The 27,485-nt window shown below is 43.9% G+C and overlaps 1 protein-coding gene across 1 annotated transcript in view; it reads left to right on the forward strand.

Annotated features, from left to right (window-relative positions):
• The first annotated feature begins 5,110 nt into the window (after positions 1 to 5,110).
• Positions 5,111 to 27,485, forward strand: part of wars2 (tryptophanyl tRNA synthetase 2, mitochondrial) — a 57,431-nt gene continuing 35,056 nt past the window's right edge. Inside the window, exon 1 of the mRNA XM_055644259.1 lies at positions 5,111 to 5,235. Within this exon, the coding sequence (XP_055500234.1) occupies positions 5,143 to 5,235 (93 nt within the window). The 5' untranslated portion in view covers positions 5,111 to 5,142. The remainder of the gene's footprint in view (positions 5,236 to 27,485) is intronic.

The following is a 27,485-nucleotide window of genomic DNA, read 5'->3' on the forward strand; positions in this document are numbered from 1 at the left end:
AATTTGGCGGCCTTGCACCCTGCTTGAAATGGAATTTCAAGGAATAGCCGCGAGTCAACTGCCAGCCCACCAGCCGTGAGTGAGTGAGCTGCCAGCACAACAGGCTTGAGAGACTGAGCCGCCAGCCTAAGAATCCATTCGGCCCACAATGTTCATACTAGCCCTCTGAAAACCAGTCCCTTCAGCCCACAACACATACTAGCGCTCCAGAAGGCCCCTACTGGCCACCAATATTGAAATTGGTGGAGAGGTTGAATATTGCATTGGGGGACCAGCCCTCCCATGTGATGCTGGGACCTAATGGGTCCCACTTAGTCTAGTGTATATATATATATATATATATATATATATATATATATATATATATATATAGTTTACAGAGTATTCTGTTATGCTGTTGCAAATAAGAATGTCATAGTTCAGTTTGGTACATATGACAATAAAACACTTTTGAGTCTCTTCACTCACTTGAAAAAGTGTGGAGTGTTGTTGATTCATCACTTAAAATTGAAGAATTTAATGTTCATAACGCTAGGTTGTAAACTACCCAAACTGAATATGTAGTTGGCATCTAGGGATCCAAGGTGGATAAGACAACTGACTGGCTGGCTGTATTCCTCCATGCTTTATGCCACATCTATGTGACCGTGGAGAAGAATTACTCTTTGATTATTCAATGCAAGAGGCCTTAAAAAACCATTAGGAACTGCAGAAAACCATGATCGAGTGCAAGCACTTTGTACATTACATAGTTTGATGTTTCCCTTCATGGTTAAGAAGGGAGGCAGATTTATTTATTTCTTGATTGATGTTACGGTGGCGACCCAAAACATCTTATAAATTATTTAAAGCAAAGCAAGAAGCTACAAGTTCAAATTGGTGAAAGATCAGTTAACTGTGAGGTCAGGAAAGTTTTTTTCATGTGGAGTAGTCGATACTTTCCAAATTTATTAGAATGATGAAGGAAATGCAAAGCAAATGTATACTCTGGGAATTCCATTTTGATGAATAGGGTCAGAATGGTTTTTCTTAATTCAATTTTGTGATTAAAACTAGCATGAAGATATTACAGTATTCACATATTGAAAATGATCCCATGAAATACTTTTTTTAAATAATCAGTTTAATGTGTACAAATACAAGTCAAGAGCATTTAATTGTCATATGTACCAACAGAACTATGAAATTCCTACTTGCAGCTGCATAACAGTTCTATAAACTCAATATATACAGATAACATAATTCAAAATACTATAAATGAACAACTGTATTACTAGGTTGTATATAATACACAAAAAAAACGTAATGCAGCTAAAGACACAGTCCATAGAAGATCGTAGTTGCTGAGGTTAGTGTGGAGTGTTCAAGAGTCTGATGGTTGCTGGCCTGGGACTGTTCTTGAACCTGGTGATCAGTTTTCAGGCTCCTGTGCCTCCTCCTGATGGTAGCAGCAAGATGAGAGTGTTGTTATCTTTGATGACAATGGCTGCCGTTTTGCGGCAGCACCTCGGGTAGATCCATTTGATTATGGCCAAAGCACAAAATGCTGGAAAAACTCAGCAAGTTAGGCAGCATCTGTGGAAGGAATTGATAGTCTGAAGAAGTGTCCCAACCCAAAACATCACTTGTCCCTCTTCCCTTTTTGTCTACCTATTGTACTCGAGTTTGACATGATTGTGTTTATGTAAAGTAGTATCTCAACTGATTGGACAACATGCATAACAAACCTTTTCACTTTATTTCGGTACATGTGACAATAATAAACCTAAACCATTTCCTCCACAGATGCTGTCTGACCCACTGAGTTCCTCCAGCACTCTTGTGTATTGCTCAAGGTTCCAGTATCTGCCGTTCCTTGAGCCTCCTTCAATGATAGTGCCATCATTCTTCACATCATTTTTAACCAGCTCCATGCACCAGCATCACATTTACAATGGGTGTCCCTGCCCTTAAGGGCGTGACCCACTTGGACGATTTTTCAGCAGACTGCCGCGACTCGCTGAAAAAGCGGGAACTGGAACGGCGAGCGTCAGAGTGGAACACACACACACACACATCGCAAAGGCAGGGGCCAGGGAAAGCGGGGGAGCGCGGTCTGAAATTCACACGGTGCAAAGCCAAGATGGTACAGACACACACCGCGATGAACAGGAAGGTTAAGATAGCTAGCACAGTGTACGGTAAGTCCTTTAAAAGAGAGGGGGGAGAGGGGAGAAGGCGGGAGAAGGAGTGGAGACACATTTAAGAAGCCAGCCAACTTTTAATAAGCCAGAGATACAGCTGTGAAGTTCGGCGGGCATTTAGCATTACTGGTTGGTTCTCCTCGATTCTGAAAACTCGTGCTTACTTTTTTTTCCCCCCCCAATGAGCCAATGAAAATGCCGGTCAGCAAAGGCGATCAACTAAAACTTTCCTACGACTAGCTCGACTACCTATAACTACATGGCGACCACACTACAACTGCACCTACGACTACAAAAGTATCGATTTTCTCCATGGCGACCAATGTTTGGTCGCAGAAAAATTTTCAACATGTTGAAAAATTTGCGGCGACCATAGGGGGTGTGCACGTAAGGTCACTGGGTCATAGGGCTTGACGCACGGAACCGCTCAATCCATCTGGAGGACATCCGTAACTTTCAGTATGTGTTATTAATGCAAGAAACGCGTACTTTCCTACCCGTTAAAAACCGCCAAAATGTTGAATTTTTGCGCTGTAAAAAATTGTGGAAGTCGGGGTAAGTGTGCGAGACATGTACCCAACTTCAGAATTCCAAAGGTGAAGCAAAATTAATGTAAAGAGAAGCGAGAGCTGAAGGGTCAACAGCCGCTAAAGTGCTTGGCGAACATTGGCCGTGCAGATATCGGAATTTAAAATATTGGGAATTATCGCGTTTATTCACTGCATTTCATCGACTAAGGCATTATTTGTGGTTTTTCTTGATTCCTTTGGTATCTAAAAAGTCTCAGAAGTAATAAATCTGGCTGTAAATTTTGCTTCAGAGGCGTTTTCTTTTCGTATGTAAAAACCCACTTGAGAACCAAAATTTTACAGCCAGATTTATCACTTCTGAAACTTTTTAGATGCCAAAGGAATAAAGAAAAAACACAAATAATGCCTTAGTTGATGAAATGCAGTGAGCAAACGGCCAATGTTCGCCAAGCACTTTGGCTGTTGTTGTCCCTTCAGCTCTCGCTTCTATCTTCCGTCATTTCTCCTCACTTTTGGAATTCTGAAGTAGGCTAAATTTCTCTCATGCTTATGCCGATTTCCATAATTATTTACAGCGCAAAAATTGACACTTTCGGCAGGTTTTAACGGGCCCGCTACCCTGGAAACAATGGTCAGTGCTGACCTGCAGTTCATCGCGTGTACTCCACTTGGCGTAGCATAGCAACAGCACGGGTCATGACCCGACTGCCGTGAAACCTTCCTCCCTAAACTGAAGCCACGACTAGTTTCCAGAATGCGGGAACTCCTCGCGACCATAAAGGAGACTCAGCAGGGACCACCAGCGAACATGTGGTGAGCGCAGAGACTCCTGCACTCGCCTAAAAAAGTCGCCCAAGTGGGACAAGCCTATTAGTCATTTCTCTGGACGGGGTAAGTGGACATGGACAGAGGCAAAGGATCAATTGCAAGATGGTCTTTACTGGTCCCAGAACTGGATCTGCAATCATACATTACAGTCAATGCACTCTTTTAAGTCTTTATTTCAACAGCAGCATTTCTATACCGTTTATCCTGTATCTGTACACTGTGGCATCTTTGTTGTGGACAGCTTGGGTTCAATCACGTATAGTCTTTTCACTGACTGGCCAACATGTAACAAAAAGCTGACCACTGCACCGCGGTACCCATGACAATATTAAACTAAATTAAAATTTCATTTTTTTATCATTAATAGCCCATTATCTGTTATTGGCACTTTATCAGTTTATTTATTCATGTGTGTATATATTTATATAATGGTATATGGACACACTGATCTGTTTTGTAGTCAATGCCTACTATGTTCTGTTGTGCTGAAGCAAAGCAAGAATTTAATTGTCCTATCAGGGACACATGACAATAGGGTGATTTCACGAAAGGTCACTAGAGCGTAGATCCGCACCCACGTGACCGAAAATCTCAAGTGGAGGACATGCTATACATCCGGTACATGTTAGTGAATGGGAAAACACGCACTTTCACACCCGTTAAAAACATCGAAAACGGACAGTTTTTGAGCTGCAATTTACTGTGCCAGTCGGGGTGACAGTGAGGCACAGCTACCTAAATTTACAGTCCAAAAAAAAAATAGAAACTAAGGTAAATTCAAGAGGGAGCTGAAGGACCAAATCCAGCGGAAATGCTTATCGGACATTTGCCGTTGAGATTTAAAGATCCAAAATAGTCAAGTCAAGTCAAATATCGGGAATTATCGCGTTTGCTCACTGCATTTCATCAAAAGTAAGGCATTATTGACGTTTTTATCTTTATTGATGAAATGCAGCGAGCAAACGCTATAATTCCCGATATTTTGGACCTTTAAATCTCCACGGCAAATGTCCGCTGTTCACTTCCGCTGGATTGGCACCTTCAGCTCCCTCTTTAATTTACCTTAGTTTCTATCTTTTTTTTGGACTTAAAATCTAGGTAGCTATGCCTCACGGTCGCCCCGACTGGCACAGTAAATTGCAGCTCAAAAACTGGCCGTTTTCGATGTTTTTAACGGGTGGGAAAGTGCATGTTTTCCCATCCACTAACATGTACCGGATGTATAGCATGTCCTCCACTTGAGATTTTTGGTCACGTGTGTGCGGATCTACGCTCCAGTGACCTTTCGTGAAATCACCCTATAAACTCACTTGAATCTTGAATAAAAGAAAGACTAGACTGTAGACTAACCAAGGACCCACTCTCTCTGCTTGTCAGCCACAGTCACAGCCATGCAGCTCTCCACTTTGTTTAACCCAAGCAATGTTCCACCAGGCCTGCTCCAGTTTGTAGCATAGCAAAGATCCTCTAGAGTGACTATGACTAAAGCATGTTTTGAGGCGTTTTTAAACCTACCTTGTTCAGGCCAACTTCACCCAGCAGGGAGGGCCTCCGCGTGACGTCACCCGACCCCAGGGCGGCCCTTCACCTTTCAGCCCAAGATGGCGGCGCCGGTGGCGAGGCGGGCTCTCGGCGTTGCCACGTTTAAATGCGGCCTGCAGCGGTTCAGCGGCGAGGCCACATCTGTCCCGAAGGTATTTACAGCCTCGGTCCCTCCTGCAAAGCGCGTCCCCGCCCGGTGGTTCCCGCGGCCGCTCCGTCCGCGCTCTCCCCCCCGCCACGGCCCCATGGTGGACTCAACGCGCATGCGCCGTTCAGGAACCAGCAGACTGATTATTTTCTTATTGTTAGTTTCTTGTTATTATATTGTCTTATTATTTTCTTATTTTATTAATAATCTTTGTTTTTTATTTACTGTTATTATTCTTGCTTTTTGTTCTTATTATTTTCATTTTATTAATATCATTTATTAAGGTCATAAGGAATAGGGGTAGAATTGGACCATTCAGCCCATCAAGTCTACTCCACCATTCAATCATGGTTCAATCATCTTTCTCTCCCTCCTAACCCCATTCTCCTGCCTTCACCCCATAACCTCTGACACCCGTACGAATCAAGAATCTATCTTTCCCTGCCTTAAAAAAAATACCCACTGACGTGGCCTCCACAGCCTTCTGTGGCAAAGAATTCCACAGATTCACCACCCTCCGACTAAATTTCTCCTCATCTCCTTCCTAAAAGAATGTCCTATAATTCAGAGGCTATGACCTCTAGTTCTAGACTCACTAGTGGAAACATCCTATCCACATCCACTCTATCCAAACCTTTCACTATTCTGTATGTTTCAATAAGTTCTTCTAAACTCCAGCGAGTACAGTAGCAATGTTACAAAATTTTGAGATTTAAAAAATCAAGTCTGCAATTTAACCCATCAGATAAAGCATAAAAAGAAGTTTAATTTGACACCTAATTCACTTTCATATCTCAAGTATTTAAAAAGTTATGGCCATTTTCATACTCGGAAATTAGCATCTTGTTCCCTATTGATTTTCTATGGACATAACAACAACGCTGTGATCGTGTGCAGTCAAAAGCCCATCAGCTTCTTAAAAATTAAGAGAACTGAATGAAATTTTCAGTTATCGTAGATTGAACCATTCTGAAACAAATATAAAAGAATCTTACTTGGATGACCTGAAATTAAAGCATATAATTAGTTAGTTAGCCAAGTGTAGCTAATTTCAAACTTCAATTACTAGATCTAAACATCTATCCATTTCTTAATAAATGATTAACATTTTTAAATAGCCTAAGTGTCCAAATAATATTCATAAATAATTCACAATAAAACATGATTTTTAAATCTCATTTACATTAATTTATAGGCCAAATGGAAGGAATTTAGTGTTCAATTGCTGTAAATTAAAGTCCATTTTAAATCAGCTTTCTAGTGGGTTCCTGTGAACGCGCTGGTTTAGAACGTTCACATTGCAGTAGATTTGTGCCTCAAATGCCCAGAAGAATACTGCGGGATATAATGGGCCCAAAATGAGCTACTCGCAATATTAAACTTTGTATAAAGGGATCTTAAGAAGCCCTTTTCAATGTAAAAATAAGCAGCCTACCTTCTGTTATTTGTTCTATGCGACCCTGACAGCTGCCTGTGGTCGCGGGTTTAGAGATTGATTTTTAAACTACTATAACTATTATACGAGGCCTTTAAAACTAATAATAGCTTTGGCGACGGGGTCTTCCAGCGATTTTTCGTTAATAATTAACTAGGCTGAACATCTTCGATTTGAACAGCCTAGAGAAAATCGCGTTTTAAACCCGCCCCCCTCTAAACGGCGCCAAAATCGCGCACACCCGCAGCGACAGATTTTCAGCGACGCTTCAGGTAGGCTTTGCAACATACCTAAGTACAGGCCCAGTGCCGACAAACGCTCATCATAGGTTAACACGATCATTCCTGGGATAATTCTTGTAACTCCTCTGGACCCTCTCCAGAACCAGTACATCCTTCCTTGAATATGGTGCCTAAAATTGCTCACAATATTGCAAATGCGGCCTTACCAGCGCCTTATCGAGCCTCAATGTTACATTCCTGTTTTTGAATACAAGCCCTCTTGAAATAAATGCCAACATTGAGTTCGCTTATTATTTTCCTACTGTTATTTATTTACTTATTCTTTACAATTTTTATAATCCTATCATTATTTTTTTAAGATGAAGTTCTTATTGTTATTTATGGTTTTTTTCTTTTCTTTATTTTCTTATTTTTTTTACTACTCTTTATTTTCTTATTCTTATTTCCTTAATCTTGTTATTCCTTATTTTATTGATTTTTACTATTATTTATTTTCTTATTCTTTATTTTTATATGGTTGATCTTATTCTTCATTTTTCTTACGTTATTATTGATTGATACTTTATTGTTACATGTACTTGGTACAGTGAGATTGTTTGTATGCAGGAGTCGCCATGTAAAGTGTGCCAACAAAGTTACAAAAGTATTCAATATAGTCCCTTTTCCCTCTCTGCCACTCCCCTATCCGTCAGTCTGCCTGGACCTACCTGATCTCCCAGTTGCTAAACACTTTCATTCCCCTTCCCATTCCGACACTGATCTTTCTGTCCTAGGTCTCCTCCATTGTCAGAGTGAGACTAAACACAAATTGGAGGAACAGCATCTCATATTTCGCGTGGGCAGCTTACAGCCCAGTGGTATGACTTCAACTTCAAGTATCTTCAAGTAACCTCTGAATTCACTCTCTTTCCACCCATCCCCCATCCAAGTCGCACCAGCTTCTAATTAGAAACAAAGAAACATAGAAAATAGGTGCGGGAGTAGGCCATTCGGCCCTTCGAGCCTGCACCGCCATTCGATATGATCATGACTGATCATCCAACTCAGTATCCCATCCCTGCCTTCTCTCCATACCCGCTGATCCCTTTAGCCACAAGGGCCACATCTAACTCCCTCTTAAATATAGCCAGTGAACTGGCCTCAACTACCTTCTGTGGCAGAGAATTCCACAGATTCACCATTCTCAGTGTAAAAAATGATTTTCTCATCTCGGTCCTAAAAGACTTCCCTCTTATGCTTAAACTGTGACCCCTAGTTCTGGACTTCCCCGACATCGAGAATAATCTTCTAGCCTGTCCAACCCCTTTAGAATTTTGTAAGTTTCTATAAGATCCCTCCTCAATCTTCTAAATTCTAACGTGTACAAGCCGAGTCTATCCAGTCTTTCTTCATATGAAAGTCCTGCCATCCCAGGAATCAGTCCGGTATTTCTTACCTAACAGCTAACAATGGCATGTTTCCAATTCAATTCAATTTATTTGTCATTTGGACCCCTTGAGGTCCTTTATCATTGTTACTTTTTGCATATCTTTCATTCATTGTTCCATATCTCTCTACATCATCGTCTTTTTCTCTTGTTTCCCTTTCCCTTGATTTTCAGTCTGAAGAAGGGTCTTGACCCGAAAAGTCACCCATTCCTTCTCCAGAGATGCTGCTTGTCCTGCTGAGTTACTCCAGCTTGTTGTGTCTTCCTTTTATTATTATTATTTTCTTATTTTTCATTCTTACTATAACATCTCAGATGGTTAATGCTGATGTCTTCCTCATTTGCCCAAGTGAGGTCATATATTGCAGGGAGACACTTAGGTTTGAGAGGACATAGGTTTAAGGTGAGAGAGGAGAGATTTAATATGAACCCGATGGGCAACGTTTTCACTTAGGTCACTGGGTATGGGACAAAGTGCCAGAGGAGGTAGTTGAGGCAGATACTCCAACGACATTTAAAAGACACTTGGTCACATATTTGGAGAGGAAAGGTTTAAAGGCCAAACATGGGTAGGTGGAACTTGTGTAGATGGATCATCTTGCTCAGCATGCACAAGTTGGGGTGAAGGGCCTCTTTCTATGCTGAGGATGGAACTCTGACAAGGAACTGCAAATGCTGTAATATTGAGCATAAAGCAAAGTGCTGGAGGAACTCAGCAGGTCAGGCAGCATCTGTGGAGGGAATGACAGATGACGTCTCAAATTGGAAAGGAAGGGTCGTGACCCAAAACGTCGTCTGTCCATTCCCGCAGCCTGCTGCTTGATGTGCTGAGTCCCTCCAGTACTTTATCTGTAGAATCCAAGCTGCCACCAAAGGATTTACAAAGGAATATTCCCTTCTCAGAGTCTGCCTGACCCACTGAGTTCCTACAGCATTGCACTTGCTTCACAAGGAAATAAATGTACATGTCATAGACTAGGTGGCATGTCATGCTGTATTGTAGCAGTTGTGTCATCTTGCATGTATGGCTCTTGCATTGCACCTGTGTGGAGGGCAAGGGGCTAACTTGAGGGTTCTTTTAAAAAAAAACAATATGCAAGATGAACTTTGGTTTATTGCTGTCGTGTGAACAAGGCACAATGAAAACTCTCTGCGTGTGGTCCACGCAGATCGTGCCATACACCCGTGCTGCGAGGTTTGAGGATGCAGGAATTGCACCAGAGGATGGTGTTTGAATGAGGGCAAGCCTTCACTGCAATCCAAAGCATTGAGTAGGTGCTGCACATTCACTCCATACAGACCCAGTGGCCTGTTCCATACAACACTAGTTATTGGAACTCCTTAACCTTCTGTTTGGGGATCCAGTATTCAGTACATTCACAAGAACACTACTTTCCTCCCTCAAACAAGACGTTACTGCGCAGTGAGGATCTACCCATCTCCCACATTGGGAAATCTGCATCTGGCCCGTCATCTCTTCCTAGTTATAAAAGCTGTTTAGTTTAGAGATACAGCATGGAAACAGGCCCTTTGGCCCACCGAGTCCATGCCATCAATCACCCGTTCACAATAGATCTATGTAATCTCACTTTGACATTCATTCCCTGCACAGAAAAACCATGAGGGTGGAAACAAGGCTGAGGAAACACTGAGATTAATGCCAGGCTTTGATTTGTTGTACCTGAAGTTATGAGCCAGATGCAACTCTGCACTTAAACCTTTCTTCACTAATTACAATAGACAATAGATGCAGGAGTAGGCAATTCGGCCCCTCGAGCCAGCACCGCCATTCAATGTGAACATGACTGTTCATCCCCAATCAGTACCCCATTCCTGCCTTCTCCCCATATCCCCTGACTCAACTATTTTTAAGAGCCCTATCTAGCTCGCTCTTGAAAGTATCCAGAGAACCTGCCTCCAGCGCCCTCTGAGGCAGAGAATTCCACTGACTCACCACTCTCTGTGAGAAAAAGTGTTTCCTCGTCTCCGTTCTAAATGGCTTAAACTGTAACAATGCAATAAACATGTTACAGTTTAAGAATAACACATTATTCTTAAACTGTGCCCCTGGTTCTGGACTAACCCCAACATCGGGAACATGTTTCCTGCCTCTAGCGTGTCCAAGCCCTTAACAATCTTATATGTTTCAATGAGGTGCCTTCTCATCCTTCTAAACTCCAGAGTGTACAAGCCCAGCTGCTCCATTCTCTCAGCATATGACAGTCCCGCCATCCCGGGAATTAACCTTGTAAACCTACGCTGCACTCCCTCAATAGCAAGAATGTCCTTCCTCAAATTAGGGGACCAAAACTGCAGGTGTGGTCTCACTAGGGCTCTGTACAACTGCAGAAGGACCTCTTTGCTCCTATATTTGATTCCACTTGTTATAAAGGCCAACATGCCATTTGCTTTCTTCACTACCTGCTGTACCTGCATGCTTACTTTCATAGACTGATGTACAAGGACCCCCAGATCCCGTTGTACTTCCCCTTTTCCCAACTTGACGCCATTTAGATAGTAATCTGCCTTCCTGTTTTAGCTGCCAGTGGATAACCTCACATTTATCCACGTTAAACTTAATCTGCTATGCATCTGCCCACTCCCCCAACCTGTCCAAGTCACCCTCGTATTCTCATAGCATCCTCCTCACAGTTCACACTGCCACCAAGCTTTGTGTCATCTGCAAACTTGCTCATGTTATTTTGAATCCCTTCATCCAAATCATTGATGTATATTGTAAAGAGCTGCGGTCCCAGCCCTGAGCCTTGCGGTACCTCACCAGTCACTGACTGCCATTCTGAAAGAGACCCGTTAATCCTTACTCTTTGTTTCCTGTCTGCCAACCAATTTTCTATCCATGACAGCACCCTACCCCCAATACCATCTCTAATTTTGCCCACTAATCTCCTATGTGGGACGTTTTCAAATTTGTCCTTCTCTGCCACTACATTTACATGCAATCAACTACCCCTTTATTTTTGTTGCCAACTTACAAATTTAGGAAATATAAAATAAATATTTCAGAATGGTGCAGATATGGATATGAAAGGATATGGATTTGTTTATCTTGGCATCATGTTCGGCACAAACATTGGGGGCCAAAGGCCTTTTCCTGCGCTGTACTTTTCTATGTTCTTATATCCAATTATGTAACTCTACTCTTAAGCTTATAATACTTCCTGTCATTGACACAAAATGCTGGAGTAACTCAGCGGGACAGACAGCATCTCTGGAGGGAAGGAATGGATGACGTTTCGGGTCGACACCCTGCTTCAGACTCGACCCGAAACGTCACCCATTCCTTCTCTCCAGAGATGCTGCCTGTCCCGCTGATTAACTCCAGCTTTTTGAGTCTATCTTCGGTTCCTTCTTACCCAATACTTCCTGTCATCCATGTTCATCTACAAAAGACACAACGTGCTGGAGTAACTCAGCAGACCAGGCAGCATACCTAGAGAACATGGATAGGTGAGATTTTGGGTTGTGGCACTTCTTTAGATTGAAGAAAAGTCCCAAACTGAAATGTCACCTATCCATTTTTGTGCAGGGATGCTGCCCGACCTGCATTCCGTGTCTTTCTTTGGTAAACCGGCATCTGCGATAACTTGTTTCTACATCCATGTTCTTCTCTTTGTTTGCACCTCTTTTGTTTTGTACTTCTGTCTGGAATCTTTTTTTTTCCTGTCACTTTCCCTTTCTTATTTTTTCCTCATTTTATGATCGCCATCTTACTTGCCAAAATAATTCCAAAGAGGCTCTCTTTCCCAGAATTACTTTGGAACATTTAATTACAGCCAGATTTTAGGTTTAAAAACGCGATTTGTCCCGTCCCCCGTCCCCCGTCCCCCCCCCCCCCCCCCCCACCCCACACTACAACAACAACAACAACAACAAGCTCTGAATAAAACACGAACCCCAACATAACCAGGCTTTTCAACTTTGAGACATCTTATTCATTTACAGCCAAATTTGACTTAAGGGTGAAAGAATGTTTGTTTTACTTACAGCATAAAATCTATCAGGCCAGTGAAATCACTTGACATTTGTCTTTGGGAACCATATGCTGCACAGATTATTTTGAAGACGCATAACATGGGGATAAACTGCTTATATAATAGTCCAACAAAAAGGAATCCCATGCAACTCACCAGCCATGGGCTGTAGGCATTTTCCTCATGAATTCCTCATAAGTTGTATGTCCAGAAGATTGGACCTGTTCAGGTTGCAAAATACCTTTCTACTTGTAGCAGGAAATGTATTTTTAAAATATTTCCTAAACTAAGCGAGGGTGTTTTCCAATGGTTTAAGATAGAAATGGAACGGGAGTTCAAGGTGCTTGCTTTCCCATAATAAGTATACTGCAACAATTATTTGTTTTGAGAGTTTTTTCTCTTTGCTGAGATTCTTATAAGAGCTGGATTAGGTGGCCTTTATGATTGACTAGACCAAGTGGGACCCGTTGGGAGGCCTTGTCCCCCAACGCAACCCAATCCCCCAACGCAATATTCCACCACTCACCCATAGCCCCTAACTGTGCAGGTGCGGCTCATTTCCCCTCGTCCCCAAGCACTTCCTCCTCCTCTTCATGTGTGTGAAGGGAGTGGTGGGGGAGGGATGTGGGGTGTGTGTTGAGGGGGGGGGGGGGGGTAGAGGGAAGGAGGGGTATGCGTGGACTGGGAGGTTGTTGTTGGGGCTTGGTTGTGTGGGCGATGGGGGGGGGAGCTCAGAAAAGACGTGGGAAGAGTCATGGAGGGATTGTTGTGGGGGCTGGAGGGTTTGTGGGGGAGAGGGGTGTGTGGGCGGGGGGTGGAGTGAGCCCAGAGAAAGATGGGGTAAGAGCCATGATCTTGGGGGTTGTTGTGGGGGGGGGGGGTTGTGCGGGCGGGGGGGGGGGGGGGGGGGGGGGGGGGGGGGAGTGTGTAGCAATGTTACAACATGTTGAGATATTAAAAATCAAGTCTGCAATTTATCCCATCAGATAAAGCATAAAAAGAACTTTAATTTGACACCTAATTCACTTTCATATCTTCAGTATTAAAAAAGGTATGGCCATTTTCATACTCGGAAATTAGCATCTTGTTCCCTATTGCTTTTCCATTGACAACACAAAAGCTGTGATCGAGGACAGTCAAAAGCCCATAACTTTCTTAAAAATTAAGAGAACTGAATGAAATTGTCAATTATTATAGATTGAAGCATTCTGAAACATAGAACATCTTACTTGGATGACCTGAAATTAAAGCATAGAATTAGTTAATTACCTAATTGTAACTAATTACAAAATTGACCGTTGTGACAGAAATAGTAATAAACACCCAGACTACCTTGAAAATTCAAAAATGTGATATTCTCAAGATCAGAACTTTAATATTATTGTATTGTATGCTGTAAGTCCATAACAGATAGGTAAATAAATTACAATTTCTAGCAATAGACCAAGTCTTTATGGAGAAGATCAGTTGCTAGCTGGTACATTGGCATATCATAATCAGTAGCATCATCATACTCCTCAGATTGTAACCAATAAGCAACTCTGTACACCTTGTTTTTCCTCAACTTTTCAATTTTGGCATTGTAAACTACAAGTTTTTGCTCTTCAAACCACACATGACATGCCTTTCTGCCCACTACTTTCCCATTAAGAATGTCCTGTAGATTCCAATTTCTTAAGAAAAGGATAATTGTTTTAAATAGCCTAAGTATCCAAATAACAAACTAATCCCATTCACACAAGAATTCACAATATAACATGCTTTTTAAATCTCACTGTCATGTACATATGCCAGATGGAAGGAATTTAATGTTTAATTCCCATAAATTAATCTAGAAACATCTACTTTCAATATAATCAAAATTATTATTTTTTGCATAATAAATATGGCTAAAGCTATTGTGTATATTTAGTATAAACATATTGATTATACAATTACACAAAATATAGACGATTTAGATATTCTTATGACATGATTGTCCAAAAAAAATAATTGTAATCATCTTTAATCATCTATTTCTGGGTTGGAACGTTGCATTTGCAGTGAATTTGAAGCCCATATCAGCAGGAAAGACACTGCCGGTTCGTATGGGGCCCAAATCACATTTTCGCAATGTAAAATTAGATTAAAGCCATCCCAAGAAACAAGATTATATGTAAAATAGCTGACTTACCCTTTGTTTTGTCCCATTCTTGCGACCCGTCACGTCGTAGGCGTTGAGGGCGTTAGAAGTCTCTTTTTATTTTAATCAAACTATTAAATTGTAGATTTATTTATAAAAAAATAAAAAGGAATGGAAGTCCGATCAATTTTTCTTCCTCGACTTGCAGCCTGAGGAAATCTCCGATAAGCAGTACAAAACTGAATTTTAAACTAAAATCAATATAAAGCGCAAACAGGAAGTGGTCAAGATTAGACTTTTAATTATATAGAAGGCAAGGCAACTTTAATTAGGCAAGGCAACTTTAATTAGGCAAGGCAACTTTAATTAGGCAAGGCAACTTTAATTAGGCAAGGCAACTTTAATTAGGCAAGGCACCTTTAATTAGGCAAGGCACCTTTAATTAATCAACACAGCTTTAGCATTTCCAAACTATATTTTCAAACCACATTAAGGGTACTGACAGGTCAGTAAAACCACTCACAGTTTAGTAGACATGTGTTCAGTGTTATTCACAGCTAAGACTGAGAGACTTGATCCTCTCGCTACCCCCAACTTACAGAGACTGACTGAGGCACTCAACACTTCCGGGTTTTATAGTTCCTCCTGAAGGGGATAGAGAATCTCAACATTTCAGCATAGAGAATCTCAACATTTTTTAAGCACTAATAGCTCTTTTATTTTTCAATGGGAAAAATCCTCTTGTCCTGCGCAACATTTAATTTCAAAGACAGCGCTTTTTTAATTTTAAAATATATTTCTAACGTTGCTTTTCCCCGTTTGTTACTTCCCGTTTTTTTCAGGTACTAATTTCTTTACAATTTTAAAAATTTGTGGTTATTTACTCTGCGAATTATGACAGATATTTGACCGCTTTCAAAAAAATTTGCTGTTGATTTGGAAAGGCTCAGATAACCCCCTCTCCTTCCCTCCCCTCTCCTTCCCTCCCCTCTCCTTCCCTCCCCCTCTCCTTCCCTCCCCCCCCTTTTCCCTCCCCCCCTTTCCCTCCCCCCTTTCCCTCTTTCCTCCCCTTTTCCCTCCCCCCTCCTTTCCCTCCCCCCTCCTTTCCCCTCCCTCCCTTCCCCCTCTCTTCTCCTCCCCCTCCCCCTCCCCTCCCCCCTCCTCCCTCCCCCCCTCCCCCCCCCCCTCCCCCTCCCTCTCTCCCCCTCTCTCCCCCTCCCTTCCTTCCTCCCTCCCCCCCCCCTCTCCTCTCCCCCTCTCCCCTCCCCCCCTCTTTCCCTCCCCCCCTCCTCCCTCCCCCCCTCCTCTCCTCCCCTCTCTTCCCTCTCCCCTCCCCTCCTCCCTCCCTCCTCTCTCCTCCCTCCCCTCCCCCCTCTCTCTCCCCCCTTTCTATCCCCCCTCTCTCCCCATCTCTCTCCGCTCTCTATCTCCTGTTTCTCTCCTCTCTCTCTCTCCCTCTCTCCCCCCTCTCTCCCTCCCTCTATCTAGCCCCCTCTCTATCTATCTCTCTCTCTCCCTCTCCCTGTCTCTCCTCTTCCCCCTCTCTCCCTCTCCTCTATCTCTTCTCTCCCCTCTCCCTGCTCCCCGGCCTCTCTCCCCTCCCCCCCTCTCTCTCTCCCTCCCCCTCTCTCTCACCTATCTCTATCCCCCTCTCTCTCCCTCCCTCTCCCCTCCCTCTCCCCTCCCCCCGCTCTCCCATCTCTCTCCCTCTCTCTCTCTCCCCCCTCCCTCTCTCTCCCCCCCTCTCTCCCTGAGGGCTCTATCCCTCTCTCCTCTCCTCATGCTCTGACTACCCTCCTCCTCTCTCTCTCCCCCTCTCCCTCCCTCTCTCCCTCTCTCTCTCTCCTCCTCCCTCTCTCTCTCCCTCACCCTCTCTCCACTCCCTCTCCCCCTCTCCCCTCTCTCCCTCCCTCCCTCTTCCCTTCTCTCTCCCTCCCTCTCTCCCCCCCTCTCTCTCCCCCTCCTCTCCCCCCTCCTCTCCTCTCCTCCTCTTTCTCCTCTCCTCCCCTCTCCCTCTCCCTCCTCCTCCTCCCCCCTCCCTCCTCTCCTCTCTCTCCCTCCCTCTCTCCCCCTCCCCCCCTCTCCTCTCCTCCTCTTCCCTCTCCCTCCTTCCCCTCCTCCTCTCTCCTCCTCTCCCTCCCCTCTCCCTCTCCTCTCCCCCCCTCTCCCCTCCTCCTCCCCTCTCCTCCCCTCTCCCCTCCCCCCCCCTTCCCTCTCCTCTCCTCCTCTCCTCCCTCTCCTCTCTCTCCCCTCTCCCCCCTTCCCTCCCTCTCCCTCCCCTCCCCCTCTCTCCCCTCTTCCCCCCCTCCTCTCCTCCCTCCTCTCCTCCTTCTCCTCTCTCCCCTCCCTCTCCTCCCCCTCCTCTCCTCCTCCCCCCTCCCTCTCCTCTCTCCCTCCTCTCCTCTCCTCTCCTCTCCCCCTCTCTCCCTCCTCCCCCCCCCTCCCCTCTCCCTCTTTCTCCCTCCTCCCCTCCCCTCTCCCCTCTCCTCCCCTCTCCCCTCCCTCTCCTCCCCCTCTCTCTTCCCTTCCCTCCCCCCTCCTCTCCCCTCTTCCCCCTCTCCCCCCTCCCTCCTCCCCTCTCCTCCCCCTCTCTCCTCCCTCTCTCTCCTCTCCCCCTCCTCCCTCCCCTCTCCCCCCCTCTCTCTCTCCTCCTCTCCTCTCCCCCCTCCTCTCTCCTCTCCCCCCTCTCCCCTCCCCCCTCCCTCTCCTCCCCTCCCCTCCTCCCCTCCCTCCTGTCCCTCCCCTCCTCTCCCCTCCTCTCTTCTCCTCCCTCTCCTCCTCCTCTCCTCCCTCTCCCCCTCTCCCTCTCTCCTCCCTCCCCCCTCTCCCCTCCCCCTCCCCTCCCCTCCCTTCTCCTCCCTCCCCCTCCTCTCCCCCCCCCTCTCCCCTCTCCTCTCCTCCCTCCCCTCTCCCCTCCTCCCTCTCCTCCCCCCCTCTCTCCCCTCCCCTCCCTCCTCCCTCCTCCTCCCTCTCCCTCCCTCCCCCCCTCTCCCTCTCCCTCCTCCTCCCCCCCCATTCCTCTCCCTCCCTTCCCCTCCCTCCTCCTCTCTTCCCTCCCCTCCCCTCCCCCCCCTCCCCCTCTCTCTCCCTCCTCTCTCTCCCCCTCTCGTCTCCGCCCTCTCCTCTTCTGCTCCACCTCCTCTCCTCCTCTCTCCCCCTCCCTCCTCCCTCTCCCCCTCTCCCCCCTCCTCCCCTCTCCCCTCCCCCCCCTCTACTCTCCCTCCCTCTCCCCCTCTCCCTCTCCTCCCCTCCTCCCCCTCTCCCCTCCTCCTCTCCCTCCTCTCCTCTCCCTCCTCCTCTCCCTCCCTCCCCTCTCCTCCCCCTCCCCTCTCCCTCCCTCCCTCCCTCCCCTCTCCCTCCCTCCTCCTCTCCCTCTCTCCTCCCCTCCCTCTCTTCTCTCTCCGTCCCTATCTCCTTCCCCCTCTCTCTTTCCCTCTCTCCCCTCCTTCTCTCCCTCTCCTCTCTCTCTCTCCATTTCTCTCATTCTCCCCCTCTCTCTCTCCCTCCCTCCCTCTCTCCCTCCCCCTCTCAGTCCTCTCTCCCTTTCTGTCCCTCTCTCACTCCTCTCCCCTCCCCTCGCCTCTCCCTTCTTCTCTCTCTTCAATTCCCCTCTCCTCCTCCCATGATCCTCCCCCCCTCTCCTATTGCCAAAGTATAAAAATTCTCCTCTCCTCCCCTCTCCTCTCCTCCCTCCTCTCCTCTCCCTCCTCCCTCCCCCTCCCCTCTCCTCCCTCCTCCTCCCCTCTCTCGCTCCTTCCCCTCTCCCTCCTCCCTCCCTCTCTCTCTCCTCGCCCTCCCCCTCTTTCCCCCTCCCCCCCCTCATCTCCCTCTCCCTCCTCTCCTCTCTCCCTCTCCTCAATTTGAACTGAAATAGTAACCACCAATGTTAAATGTTCGGTACATGGATAGGAAAAGTTTGGAGGGAAAAGGGTCAGGTACAGGCCAATGAGACTAGTTCAATTTGGCAACTTGGCTGGTTTTGACAAGTTTTGCCTGTTTCATTGCTCTATGATTCTGTAAATTGCTCTGCCATCATTATTAAAACCTCAGAAGCTCTAGTTGTTTGGAAACAAATTAGCCTACACATTTCTTTTCCCCCTGGCATTTATGTTAGGCCCAGTCTTCTGTACCAAACTGGATTCAAAATTAAAAATAAGCTTATTTCCACTCCTCCCTCATTTAAAAAAAAACATTTTAGAAAGTTGAATTATGAAACAGTGCAGGATCAAACCATGAAATGTAACTCTCTGTAATATTAGAAACACCGGGGGAGTTTTCCCAAGTGTCCGGACATAATGGGAGCAAAATCTGGTAATAGGTATAAAATGAATATGGTATTCTTTAGACGCATGCTACAATATAGCAAATCCAATCATAGGGCCACTGTGTCCTTCACAAATCATATGAAATTCAGTTGGAACTGGAAAAAAATATGCTCTTGACATTAAGATTTCAAAAATATTTCTAATAAATGGGAGTAGATCTGTTCCCTGTTCCATTGTGGGATTAGATCTGACAATGAGGTCGGAAGTGATGAAGCAGCTTCAAATTCAACTTTTTAATATTATAGCTATTGGAAGAATTGCCAGGCTCTAAGAAGTAATTAAAACATTGTTATTGCCAACTCTGGATTTGACTTAATTGTGTCTGTTAAATCCAATTTTTTCACTGTTACTGGATTGTGTTATTCAAAGTTCGGTCCTACTCTATATTTGTATTGTAGACACAAGGAACTGCAGATGCTGGCTTACAGAAACAAAGACACTAAATGCTGGAGTAATTCAGTGGGTCAGGCAACATCTCTGAAGAACGTGATGGACGATATTTTTGGGTCAGGACCTTCGTCAGACCTTGAAGATGGATCTCGAAATGTCACCTATACATATTCTCTAGAGATGCTGACTGACCCGCTAAGTTGCTCCAGCGCTTTGTATATTTGTTTGCCTATATTTGTATTGTTTATTATTTTCCCGTGTACCGAGATACAGTGAAATGTCTTGTTTGCGTGCTATCCAGTCAAATCATACTACATGAGCACAATCCAGCCAGACACAGGTACAACATGAAGTTCAAAGAGAAAAATACCAGAGTAGAATTTATTTGTGTTTAAGAAAGATGCTGGAAAAATGGAAGATAGACAAAAATGCTGGAGAAACTCAGTTGGCGAGGCAGCATCTATGGAGCGAAGGAATAGGGGATGTTTCGGGTCGAGACCCTTCTGACTGACGTGGAGGGAGGGCAGGGAAAAAGAAAGGAAGAGGCAGAGACGGTAGGCTTGTGGGAGAGTGGGGAGGGGAAGGAGGGAGAAAGCAAGGACTGCCTGAAATTGGAGAAGTCAAGTAGAATTTAGTTTAGTTTATTGTCACGTGTACAAGGGTACAATGACAAGTTTTTTGTTGCGTGCCATCCAGTCAGCGGAAAGACTATACATTATTACAATCGAGCCATTCAAAGTATACAGATACAGGATAAAGGGAATAACATATAGTGTAAGGTAAAGATAGTCCAAGGATCTCCAATATAGTGCTCCAGTATTGTAGTGTTACAATTACAGAGAAAGTACAGATTAAACCGAAGATGCAAGTGCAATTGTACGTAATCTAGTGCTATATTCAGAAGCTTTATGAGGATATCAGAAATATCTTAAAACCTTATTGATGCCCATATCACGGCATACCCCAATAGGAGGGGTACTTTGTGAGGAAAATTTGGATATGTTGTGTGTCACAACTGTTTATGGAATAATTCAGTACCTTGGATATGTGAGTTGAACATACAGCAGAAACCAACAAAATTAATGTCAATCAAGGTAATTTATATCGAGCAAAACACAAAGTGTGGAGTAACTCAGCGGATCAGCCAGCATCTGTGGAGGGAAAGGATCGGCAACATTGCGGGTCGGGACCCTTCTTCAGACTAATTGTAGAAGCGGGGCCAACCTGATGCACTGAACCATTCCCTCCACAGATGTTGGGCTCTTCCAGCACTTTGCGTTTTGTTTCAGGTTCTAGCATCTGCAGTTCCTTGTGTCTTTATTTTTACATTAGCTTGCCAAATTTAGTTTTGTTTTCTAAACTTTGAGTGAAAATCTGTTACGTACTTGGCCTGGTTAACACAAATGACCAATATTCATGATTATAACATCAGCTATTAATTGTGGAACGAGGAAGAAATGTCGTTGAGTGAGGATGCAGAGTTTATTGGAACAGGGGCTCTCAAAGCTTATCCCTGCAGCTCAACTTGTTTTTTCATCCTTCACTTCACTTTTTATTCAGCACAATGTGGTGATTGGGAGGAAACCTCTTGGGACTTTGTTGAGTGACAAGATCAACCCTCTGTTTCCTGACGCAATAACATTTTAGGATGGAGAAAGGAAAGTAGGAGTCTTGGCAAAGGACATGTGGCAAGTTCTTTATGAACGTACAGAGTCTTTTACCCAGAGTAGGGGAATCAGGAACCAGAGGGTATAGGTGTAAGGTGAGAGGGGAAAGATTTAATTGGGGCCTGAGGGGCAACCTTTTCACAGAGGGTGGGGGGTGTATGGAACGGGCAGCCAGAGGAGGTAGTTGAGGCTGGGACTATGACAACACTTGGATGGATACATGGATAGGAAAGGTTTACAGAGATATGGAGCCAGCACGACCAGGTGGGACTAGTGTAGATGGGGCATCTTGGTGTCATGAACATGTTGGGCCAAAAGGCCTGTTTCCGTGTTGTATGACTGTTAATCTAGGTTAGAAGTATTTAAAGTCTAAAGTAAAGTCAAATCTAACATGGGTAGGTGAAGTTTCAGGTCGGGACCCTTCATTGGACTGGAATGAATTAAGAACATTTGATGATATGATATAATTTAAATGTCATTTGCACTAGCAGTGGAACAAATAACTTCTTATTTGCTGCAGGTTTAACCCCAGGCGCATCAACACAACAACACAAACAAATCAATATACAATGTTCACAAGTACAATCAATTATCAGTAAACCATTTAAACAATGCTCTCCATCACAGTTCTTTGGTATTTCCTGCACAACAGCAGAGGTATTACTGTGGTTCAATAGCATCACAGCTCGGTTTGGAACAGCTTTTGGCAAGACCGCAAGAAATTGCAGTGAGTTATAGATGTAGTCCAGTCCATCACACAGACCACACTCCCCACCATTGACTCCATCTACACTTCACGTTGCCTCAGAAAAGCAGCCGACATAATCAAAGATGTCACACCCTGGTCATTCCTTCTCCCTGCTCCAATCAGGCAGAGGTACAGAAGCATGAAAGTGCGCACCGCGAGACTCTGGAACAGCTTCTTCCCCTCTGTTATCAGGCTTCTGAACGGTCCTTCCATAACCTAGGGTACTGTCCGATTCACCTCTACCCCATTGCGGACATTGGACTTTGTCTGTTGAACTGATGTGTTACAATGCTAAGAACTATATTCTTCCCCGTTGCGCTACCTATTGTAATAAGTTTGACTTAGTTGTGGGTATGTGTAGTATTGTCAGATGTAAATGAATAGCATGCAGAATAAATCTTTTTCCCTGTACCTCATTACAAGCGACAATAATGAATGTAAACCTGAGTTTTTGTACTGCATGATTTCTAGCTTTGCATTGCTCCACTCTAGTGAGTGGCAGTGGTTCAATGACATTGAAGTGTTTGGCTTGTGCTCGTGCGGTACGGACCCACCCATTTTCCAATGCGGCATTTTTCCACCCTTGGAAAACGCAAGTGAACAGAGGTACTGTTCTACCCGGACGGAGCCTTCCAATGTGAGGAATGTACAAAGAATAGAGATGAAAAGAAAAATACCAACTGACAGAAAGTGTTGGCAATGTGCAGCACCTGTGTCAACACTCAACAGAAAATTGGATGGACATTTGAGGTTGGAATCTTCATCCGATGAAGATTTATACTAAGCTGCTGATGAGACTGTACCACTTCACCACGCTTTGATTTGATAACTTGATCTACCCAATCCTGTCCTTTGAGTATCCTTCCTATCAACAAATTGGACATGTCATGGATTGTTTAGATTTTTTGTTTCCTACTGGGTTTATAAATGCTGTCCTGTAATTCTCTGAAGGCTAATGCATTCCTGTGACTCCTGCCAGATGAGGCATGTGACGCCAGAAATTTATGGAGTGCTAACTCAAATCACAGTTCCCTAGGTATTTATAAAAATGAATGATTTCATTTTAAAAAAGCAACATTGCTAATTGTGAAGCAGTCCGCTTGTCGTAATGTAATTCGGGATTTCATTGACGCACAATGCAGAGTGTTTAAGCCATTGTGAGAAAAACTCCATTGGAAATAAGAAAAATTGCAAGCAATAGTGGCGCTATTGAGGATTTATTGCAGAAACTTAACCGGGGGACTTTTAAACCTCATTAGAAACTGGTTTGTGAAGATTTTGAGGTAAGTTGTTCTAGTTGGCAGCAGGGTTCCTGGAGGTTTGCCAAATGCATTCACTTCATTGCACCAAGAATGACAAAGTCTAATTTGTGGAGAGAAAAAAAAAATCACCCCCCTTTTCCAGTCTGAAGCAGTCAGGGCGCTGATTAATTTAAAAATTTGCACATAGTAAAATTTATTTCTACGCGAGTAGGATCAACCCAAGAGTTCTTTTGGGTTTGATTATCATCCTATTGATGTCCGTGGTCTCCATAAATGCAGGTCTCTGTGGACGTGAGATTAGTACGTAGCCACCGGTGTTATTCTTCTTAATGGGCAGGTCAAATGGTTTCAATGAACTGTAAAAGTCAAATTCAGCGTTAACATTTATAAAAGCAAATCGCAGCATTTCTGAATTTCAAGAGTTAAAAAAAAAAAGAATCATTTTGCAGACCTGAATTGAAAATCTAAATAAAAATAATGTTGTCGATGTGCTCCGGCAGATTAGTTAACTATTCATCTAACTTCTGTCGTGAACCAATACCATTGGTGTTATCCGTGTTATCACTGAATAAACTAACATAAGATCCTTACCCCATCAACTAATCTCTTCCACTGTAACTTTTATCCACTTTTGCTTTCAGTTCTGTTTTCTACTATCTTTTATCCTTGCACCCCCACTTTTTTTAGTTTTGATTATTATTGTCAGGTGTACCGAGGTATAGTGAAAAACATTTGTTTGTGTGCTATCCAGACAGAGAAAGGACTAAATGTGAAAGCAATCAAGCCGTCCACACTGCATGGATAAAGGGTACAACATTTAGTGCTAGAACACGACCTTACATGGAATAGATAACATTTCGGGTCAAGACTCTTCTTCAGCATGAAGAAGGGTCTCTACCCGAAATGTTACCACTTCCTTTTCTCCAGAGATGCTGTCTCGCTAAGTAACTCCAGCTTTTTGTGTCTATCTTTGGTTTAAACCAGCATCTGCAGTTCCTTCCTACACAACCTTACATGGATCTCCCTAGTTGCCTTGAAACATAGTTTTCTCCAGCTTTAAAATCCATTTCTAAACCTAAACTAAACGGCTTTAGCAGGTACACAAAAATGGTGGAGAAACTCAGCGGGTGCAGCAGCATCTATGGAGCGAAGGAAATAGGTAACGTTTCGGGCCGAACCCCTTCTTCAGACTGATAGGGGGTGGCAGGGAGAAGGAAGGAAACAAAGGAGGAGGAGGAGCCCGAGGGTTGGGGGATGGGAGGAGACAGCTCGAGGGCTAAGGAGAGAGGAGGAGAACTTCTTCAAAGTAGGCATACCTTGAGGAGATATCGCAGTGGAGTAGACAAAGTGTTCAAGAAGGAACTGCAGATGCTGGAAAATCGAAGGTAGACAAAAATGCTGGAGAAATTCAGCGGGTGCAGCAGCATCTATGGAGCGAAGGAAATGTATTCCCTTCACTTTGGGATAGTCTCTCTGTTCAATATATTTGCATCCAGTTGTGCTTTTTAATGAAGGCAACATTTTTACTTGATGTCCGTGTCATTGGTGTAAAAGATGTGCAAATTATGTTGGATTTCTTTGCTTTAATTTTGGACAAAAATTAGCAATGTTACAAAATGTTGAGATTTTAAAAATCAAGCCTGCAATTTATCCCATCAAATAAAGCATAAAAAGAAGTTTAATTTGACACCTAATTCACTTTCATATCTTCAGTATTAAAGTTATGGCCATTTTCATACTCGGAAATTAGCATCTTGTTCCCTATTGCTTTTCCATTGACTGAACACAAAAGGTTTGTTCAAGAACAGTCAAAAGCCCATAACTTTCTTAAAAATTTAAGAGAAGTGGATGAAATTTTCAGTTATTATAGATTGAAGCATTCTGAAACAAATATTAAACAATCTTGTTCAAGAAGGAACTGCAGATGCTGGAAGATCGAAGGTACACAAAAATGCTGGAGAAACTCAGCGGGTGCAGCAGCATCTATGGAGCGAAGGAAATAGGCGACGTTTCGGGCCGAAACCCTTCTTCAGACTGATGGGGGGGTGGGGGGGAGAAGGAAGGAAAAAGGGAGGCGGAGGAGCCCGAGGGCGGGGGGATGGGAGTTGACAGCTCGAGGGTTAAGGAAGGGGAGGAGACAGCAAGGGCTAGCAAAACTGGGAGAATTCAACGTTCATGCCAGCCGGACGCAATCATATCTTACTTGGATGACCTGAAATTAAAGCATATAATTAGTTAGTTACCCAATTGTAGCTAATTACAAAATTCAATTACTAGATCTAAACATCTATCCATTTCTTAAGAAAAGATTTACATTTTTAAATAGCCTAAGTGTCCAAATAACATTCACACAAGAATTCACAATATAACATGATTTTTAAATCTCATTGTCGTTGCGGTTGCGGTGAATTTGAACCCCATGTCGGCAGGAAAATACTGCCGGTTCGGATGGGCTCCAAGTCGCCTTCTCGCAACTTAAAATTTTGATTAAAGGCATCTTAAGAAGTACTTTTTAATGTAAAAGTAAACAGCCTACCTTGCCTTGTCCCCTACGTGAGATCCGTCCCGTTGTCGGCGTTCACGGCTTTATAAGATGGTTTTTAATTTACTCTAACAATTAAATTATCCAACTTAGTTTAAAAATAAGTGCAGAAAACAGCAGTCGGAATGATTTTTCTTGAGCAACTAAACAGGCTGACCAACATCGATTTAAACAGCCTGGAGAAAATGGCGTTTTAAACCCGCCCCCCCTCTCAAAGGCGCCAAAGTCGCGCACAGGGGCAGTGACAGAACTGCAGCGCCACTGAAGGTAAGTTTTGTAACATACCTACAAAAATGCACTAGATCCTATCCACAAAATAGGCCATAGCCTAAAAATGAATGAATTATCCCCGCTAATACACACCTTTTACGGAAATTATCCTGGAACTTATAAATGTAAGGACAATAGATAAAAGGTACATTTTAATTGAGATAATTTTTTTTCTTTTCAGCTTTCTTCTTTTCACTTTCAGTTATTCTATTGTACCAAGCAAATAGTTATATATATATTTTAGGAAACATTTTCAGTCTTAAAAGATTGTGTAGAAAGGAAGTGTAGATGCTGGTTTTATACCGAAGATTGACACAAAGTGCTGGAGTCGGGTCAGGCAGCATCTCTGGAGAATATGCATAGGTGACGTTTCAGGTCAGGACCCTTCTTCAACATGGTCTATGGAGATGCTGCCTGACTCGCTGAGTTACTCCAGCTCTTTGTGCCTTTTTTTGTAAATCAGCATGTACAGTTTATTTTGTTTCTGCAATACATTTCCAAGTCAAAATTTGTATGTAATCATATTATGGAAGGAACATGTTTGATGAAGCAGCTAAAGATTTAGCATATTGCATGGAGGAAGCTGCTGCTGCTGCTGCTGCTGCAGGGGGAGGGAACTAAGAAATGAAGCTGCTGCTGAAGGGGGATGCATATTTTTGTATCGATGTAAATGGTCCCTAGTGTGTAGGGTAGTGCCAGTGTACAGAGTGATTGCTGGTCAGCGTGGACTCGTTGGGCCGAAGAGCCTGTTTCCACACTGTATTAATAAACTAAACTAAAATTTGTCAATTTGGAATTAACTTGGCGCCAGAGGCTTCCGGGATAAAATCAGTTTAGTCAACCTATAACTGCAATTGGATTAGTACAATTCTTGAATTATGCATTTCATTTTCTAATTTACAGAGTGTCGCGCTGCCACAGGTGTTACATGAGGGGGCTGTTGCGTGAAGTATCAGTTGAGCTCCTGGCGATCACCCAGTGTTGCTGGAGTCGTGCCCGAGCGCAGGCAGCTTAAGTGTTAATGTCTGCCACCATAGAAGCCCATGGTGAGCCTCTCTCCCCAAACACTCCAGCTTTTACAAGAGGTCTCTGTGCTCGCTCTGTCGTTCACAGTGGGAACTTTGGAGGAAAGCATCAATCTTGCCTGTCTTGACCATGAACCGCAAATTTAATGAACAGATCCTTTCTTTTTGCCACATGTGCATTACTCAAACCAACAGCTTGTTTGTAAAGGACAAAAAAAAATGGCATGTAACTTAATGTGATTCGTGACAATGCCACTGCTCACCAAGTATGTTTCAAAATATTTCTTCACCCGGACTTTTCTCCCATAAATTTACCAGGTCGTGGTTCTGCCATGTACTACATTTTTAAAAGTCATGTAACTTCCTCCATGCAATCTGTTGCATAACATTTATTGAATGCGAGGAGTTTCCTGAAACTCAGAAACGGAGCGTGTGTTAGTTACTATAGCACATGCCAACAGCCAATTCTGCTGGGAACCGCTAGGGTTTTAGCAAAGTGAGTGCTTGACTAAGAAGTGGAAAAATTAACAAATGCCCTAAATGGTCTGCTCTCAGGAGAGCAAATGGAAAGCATAGGAAGGAACTGCAGATGCTGGTTTATACTGAAGAATTGGCTGGACTCGAGTCTGAAGAAGGGCTCCGACTCGAAATGTCACCCATCCTTTTTTCTCCAGAGATGCTGCCTGTGTTACTCCAACACTTTGTATCTTTCTTTGGTATAAACCAGCATCTGCAGTTCCTTCCTACACAAAAAGAATGTATAGTAAGCCACCTGACAATAACTAGAAGTTTTGGATGAAAGCAGATA

Source organism: Leucoraja erinacea, chromosome 13 (genome assembly GCF_028641065.1).
Source record: "Leucoraja erinacea ecotype New England chromosome 13, Leri_hhj_1, whole genome shotgun sequence".
Classification (NCBI taxonomy): domain Eukaryota; kingdom Metazoa; phylum Chordata; class Chondrichthyes; order Rajiformes; family Rajidae; genus Leucoraja; species Leucoraja erinaceus.